The sequence below is a fragment of the Dromiciops gliroides genome, chromosome 3 (assembly GCF_019393635.1).
Source record: "Dromiciops gliroides isolate mDroGli1 chromosome 3, mDroGli1.pri, whole genome shotgun sequence".
NCBI lineage: Eukaryota > Metazoa > Chordata > Mammalia > Microbiotheria > Microbiotheriidae > Dromiciops > Dromiciops gliroides.
The window spans coordinates 540,934,173-540,939,568 of NC_057863.1; the positions used below are offsets into that span (position 1 = coordinate 540,934,173).

The following is a 5,396-nucleotide window of genomic DNA, read 5'->3' on the forward strand; positions in this document are numbered from 1 at the left end:
ACAAGTCCATTAATCTAAGTGAGGTAACTGAGCACAGAGGGAAAGATTTGGGCCCCATATTCTTTAAGAGTAGTGGGCAGGAATCTGGAATCCGGAATTCCAGCTTGGCTGGGATTTTCCTTTGCCACGAGTTGGATTCCTGCTGGGGAACACCTTATCACTCAGTCCAGAGGGCAAGGTGAGGAGGATCAATTGTTTGTGGTGACAAAGAGGAAGGGGGGACACATGGCTGGTAATGAAGGACTCGGGTTATCTATCAGACTGGCCTCCTCCACCTCCTACCCCCATCTCACTTGGGTTCAGCTAGTAAAGGTTTCTGGGTAAGAGGTACCACTCCAAGAAAGCACAGAGGAGGAGGGGAGGGGGAAAGAGGAGGGATGCTGAGGGTGTGGGGTGGGAGGTGGAAAGGTGAGTGTGTCGTGTGCCTACATCTCTGCCTCTCCACAGTCACAGGAATACTAGGCTACAGGCCTGATGGAGCAGGGCCTGGGACTGGAACACTGTCTCCCCTAATATCTCCTCTCTGAACTCACTGACCTCCTCCTTTCCCAGCCCTGGGAGATGGGAGGAAAAAGGAACGAAGGAGCAGCTCCCAATCTTCCAAACATATAGGTCCATAGATGATCCAGTGTCCCCTAGAACACCGCTGGGACCCAGTCTCTGTCCCAAAGTAGTCACTGAAGGCAAGTCCCTCCCCCCACCTTTGCTCCCCTTGACAATAGGAATTCTAGGAACAATATTTGAGGGATATCCCACAACACCCTCTCCCTCCCTCACCAGCAAGTTTGGCCTAAAACTTGACCCTATCTCCTGGATAGAAGGGAAGATGCTCTCCTCCCTCATCCTTAAGAAAACCGGGTTGCCATGGGGCATGGGAGTGAGGTCTTAAAAGGCCCTATCTCTGACACTGGCTCTGAGCCCAGCCAATAAGGAGCTAAAGGGATGGTGGGGGGCAGATGGCTTGTGTCTCTGTTTCACTTGGGATTTCCTAACTTAGCTGGCTTACCCTGGAAACTTCCATCCAGAGCTGGCTGCCTGGCTCTCTATTCTAACCCTATCTGGACAGGTCAACAGGTGACCTTTGCCCAGCTCCCTGGGCCTCCAGTGCCCACTGCCCAGCGGACAATATAAAACAGGCCACACAGTATTGGATCTTCCTATCCCAATCAGCACATCCCAGGAAGCAGCTTTTCAGGTGAAGCCCCCAGGGATGGAGGGGGGTGGGCAGAGGAGAGGAGGAAAAATTCATCCACCATGGAAGGGCAGGGCCTAGACTTTTAAACCTTGAGCTCTGAGTCCCTTTGGGGGAATGAGGTGGGGAGGGAAGGGAATACTCCTAGGGAGAGCATAGCATGGGACCCAAAATCTCCCCATTTCCTCTGCTAGACGGTGTCCCCAACCCTTAGAATGTCAGAGCAAGTATAAATTCTTAGTATCAGATTATCATCGTACTAGGATCCATCCACCTTAGTAATCGGCATAGCAGGAGTCAAGGTGCCTGGGTTCTGTTCTCTTTGGTCCTTTTTGGCTTTTGATCCTGCTTCAGTCTCTCCAGAAGAGGGCTGAGTTGACACAGATTGTGGAGCTGCTAATGCAGGGAGGTGGAAGGATTCCAAGGAATTGGGGGTCTCCACTCATCCGGGTCGTTTTCTCTCAGACGCAGAGTGGCCATGCAGCGCCGAGTTTTCTTTGCTTCTGTGTTCCTGACCCTGCTGGTCTTTGCTCGTAAGACCCTCTGGCACAGGGTGGGGGGTTGGACATGGGGGTGGGACTCTGGAAAGCATATAGGGAAGAAGGAAGAGAGTCCAGGGCATCCCTCCTTTCTACCTGGTCCTACTGTAACTCATAGATGAGGCTCAACAAAGCTATTGATATTTGCAGCCAAGGCAAGTACTACAATGGAGGGCAAATGCACTTCAGTTGATTGATGGTTGAGGAAGAATGAGGCACTGCTCCATCATGAGAGAGGATTGCAGAAGTTCTGGGACACCAGTGAAAAAAGACCATCACCAGGGATGGGGCAGGGAACAGCATGGGGAGGAGATAAAGACAACCCTGCATTTTGATGAATTATTCTTATTTGTTTTTTATTTGTTTATTTGTTTTTTTGGGTTTGGGTGAGGCAATTGGGGTTAAGTGACTTGTCCAGGGTCACACAGCTAGTAAGCATCAAGTGTCTGAGGTTGGATTTGAACTCAGGTCCTCCTGAATCCAGGGCCAGTGCTTTATCCACTGTGCCACCTAGCTGTCCCTTGATGAATTATTCTTGCTAAGTATGTGCTAAGCTCTGTTGTTCCTAGGGGATTGTCAATACCCTACAAATTCCAAGCCCTAGCACAGATGCACAATGGCCTCACCCTAGGTATAGCTCTGAGGATTGGGTTTATGTAGGGAAGGCACCAATTCTCCCCAAGGAGGGGCCTCCTGCCTGTGTCTCTTACTCCCTGTTTCCCACCACAACTATCCTTAGGGTCCTTCCTATCCTCATTCTCATGTGGGACGCCAAGAGAGAGCTAGAGAATGGTAGGAAAAGTACCTGGGATGGTTCTCAGCACCGTCTCTCCCTCTTAACAATTTCCCTAGTCAAAGGAAGGCTGCTTTCCCCCCATGGCCTGATTTCCAGACTCATGCCACTTCCCCTCCCCCATTTCCTTCCATGCAGATGCCCAGGCAGAGGAGACATTCTTGGACCGGGTCCAAGACTATGTGCAGCAGGCGGCCCAACAAGCCCAGGACGCGCTGACCTCGGTGCAGGAATCTCAAGTGGCCAAGCAGGCCAAGTATGCCAGGCCTTTCTCACCTCTCACAAACTTCCAATTCCTGGAAGACCTTCTTTCTTCCCCTTCCCGCCCCCCTCCCCCCACCACATCTCCTTTCTCTTTCCCTCTTTTTCATTTCTACCTCTTTCCTTCTCCACATCTGCCTCTCTTCTCCCCTCTGCATCCTCTAACCCCAATCTCTTTCATCCCTACCACTCTTTCTCTTGTCCCCTTCTTTCCCTCTTTTATTCTTCCTGCTCCTCATCCTTTCCCCCCCCACCTCTCCCTCTGTCTTTCTCCTTCCTTTCCCACTATCCTCATATCTTAATCTTTTTCTTCTTTCTGCCTCTGTCTCTTCTTCCTCATGTCAAAATTCTCCCTAATCCTTCCCTCCCTACCTATTCTTCCCCTTATTTTGGCTCCCCTCCTCTTTTCTAGCCTTATTCCCCTTTCTCTGGTTTTTCTCCCTTCTCACTTTATTCCTCCCTTGGAGGAAGCTTGAACCCTAATCTAGGTCATTAGGAAGCAGGAGCCCAGATCATGGAGATAATTTTTTTCAGGGGGGGGGGATTTCATACCTTAAATGCTGGTGAGAATATGCGTGGGAAGGCCTACTTTCTCTCTCCTTCTCTCTCTCCTCACCTCTTTTTCCAAGTGTCTCCTCCTCCCTTGTCCTTTTCTGCTTTTGTCCTCATCTACAATCTTTCTGCCCCTCTTCTACCATTGCCTTTTTCTTCTTTCTAAGGGCCCCCCGGAAACTTTCCCAATTTTTACTACTTATGAGCCATATATAGGCTTAAGAATAAAAATGCTTCGACTGTTGACTAAACTCCCTACACACCCCTCCCACTTTCCCCTGACCCCCCACTACATAAATTTGCTTCTGTTAAAAAAGGTGAGGACTAGAAAGTACCTTAGAGGTCCATCCACTCATATTACAGATGAGGATACTGTGGCCCAGAGAGCTTAAGTCACTGTTCAAAGTCACACAGCTAGTTAGTTGGCTCCTTCAATAATGAATGGCCAGTTAAGCAAAAACCCATCCATTGCCCCTGCTGTGTTAGGAGAACCTGTCTCAACAAGGGAAAATGGTAGCCCTCTTTGAGCTCCAATCCACATTTTCCTGAGCCCCTTCCCTTAGCTTCTACTCTGCTAGCGGATTCTGTGTGGTCTGGCAAAGTTGCCTAGGCAACCTTCCAGCCCCTTGTCCCTGTTCTGTCCAACACTCCCATAATTTCCTTTTCACTCCTAGTCCCCAGTCTTTCTCCTAGGACCTAGGAACTCAAGTCTCTGTTTTAGGAATAAGCCAGAGGAAATCACAGTGAGGCCGGTGGAATAGGATAAGACATCCCACCATCATCTACCCTCCTTCCAGATGGTTCTAACTATGACAGAAATGGGTCTATGGGGAGACTATTGAGGTGTGATAGGTTGGAAAGAAGGATAGGGGGAGAGGGCAAGGTGTTGAGTCCCAAAGTGGATTTCTCATACCTTTGGCCCTTCCACAAAGGTTTCCCCTTTCTGTTTAACCCCTTAGGGGCTGGATGGCTGAAGGCTTCACTTCCCTGCATGATTATTGGAGTACTTGGACAGACAAGTTCTCTGGCCTATGGGAGAAAAGTGAAAAGGCAGTGAAAGAAATTCCTGAAAGAGACGCACCTTGAAGACTCAACTCCATCATCTTCTGTATCCATCTGCCCATCTTCCTGCCTTCTTCCAGGGTTTTCTGGACTTTTCCACTATGTCTCAGGAAAAGCACTTGCCCCCTAGCCAAGCACTGCCCTTAAAATAAAGCCAGATGAAAAATACTGATGGTGTCGTGAATACCACATGGACTACTTTTGTTTGGGGTGTGGGAATGGCAATTGTGGGGGAGGGCTGGGGCTGAGAATTTCTAATCCATTTCATATTTCCCAAAGAAAGGGGGATTGGTACCCCTAGGAGGGGATGGGGCTAGTCCCTCCTGGGGGCTTAGGGATGGTTAACCAATGCCCTGAGAAATTTGAAGAAAAGCCAGAGAGTGACAAAAAAAGAGGGTCCTCTCCTGCCTTTTTAGCTTAGCAGAAAGGACTAAGGAATCTAAAAAATAGGGTTCTAGTCTTGCTATCTGTGGACCTTTTGGCAAACAATTTTCTCTATTGGGTCCTCAATTCCTTCATTTTTCAAAGAAAGGGTTTGGACTAAGTTATCTTTATGGGCCATTCCAGGTATAATATTCTGAGTCTGAGACTTCTGTCCATCATTACCAGCTGAGTCTAGAGGGGCTTTCTTCTTTACATCCCACCTTTGGATGCATCATTAAACCTCAAAGGATCTTAGAGGTGGAAGGATTGTCAGCTATCAGAACCAAGTAGATCATGCTCTAGTGGATAGAATCCTGGGCTTAGAGTCAGAAGTTGTTGTGTTCAGTCATTTTTCAGGCATGTCCAGTTCTTTGTGTCCCCATTTGGGGCTTTCTTGGCAAAGATACTGGAGTGGTTTGCTATTTCCTTCTCCACTTCATTTTTACAGATGAGGAAACTGAGGTAGACAGTGTTAAGTGACTTGCCCAGGGTCACACAGCTAGTAAATGTCTGAGGTCAGATTTGAACTCAGGAAAATGAAATCTTCCTGTCTTCAGGCCCCACACTGCACCAC

At 48.7% G+C, this 5,396-nt stretch overlaps 1 protein-coding gene across 1 annotated transcript; it reads left to right on the forward strand.

The window, feature by feature from the left end:
- The first annotated feature begins 211 nt into the window (after window positions 1-211).
- On the forward strand, window positions 212-4,567 carry APOC3 (apolipoprotein C3). The gene is made up of 5 exons (XM_043997442.1): window positions 212-320; window positions 1,067-1,195; window positions 1,658-1,725; window positions 2,663-2,780; window positions 4,297-4,567. Exons 1-5 carry the CDS (start codon window positions 226-228, stop codon window positions 4,421-4,423), a joined length of 537 nt encoding a protein of 178 aa, XP_043853377.1. The 5' UTR covers window positions 212-225; the 3' UTR covers window positions 4,424-4,567.
- The last annotated feature ends 829 nt before the right edge of the window (window positions 4,568-5,396 follow it).

Excerpts from the sequence above, each read along its gene's own strand:
- APOC3 (XM_043997442.1), top strand. The coding sequence starts at position 226 with ATGGCTGGTAATGAAGGACTCGGGTTATCTATCAGACTGGCCTCCTCC. Across the intron at positions 321-1,066 it reads CAGCTAGTAAAGGTTTCTGG|GTCAACAGGTGACCTTTGCC; the intron begins GTAAGAGGTACC and ends CTATCTGGACAG. Across the intron at positions 1,196-1,657 it reads CCCAGGAAGCAGCTTTTCAG|ACGCAGAGTGGCCATGCAGC; the intron begins GTGAAGCCCCCA and ends GTTTTCTCTCAG.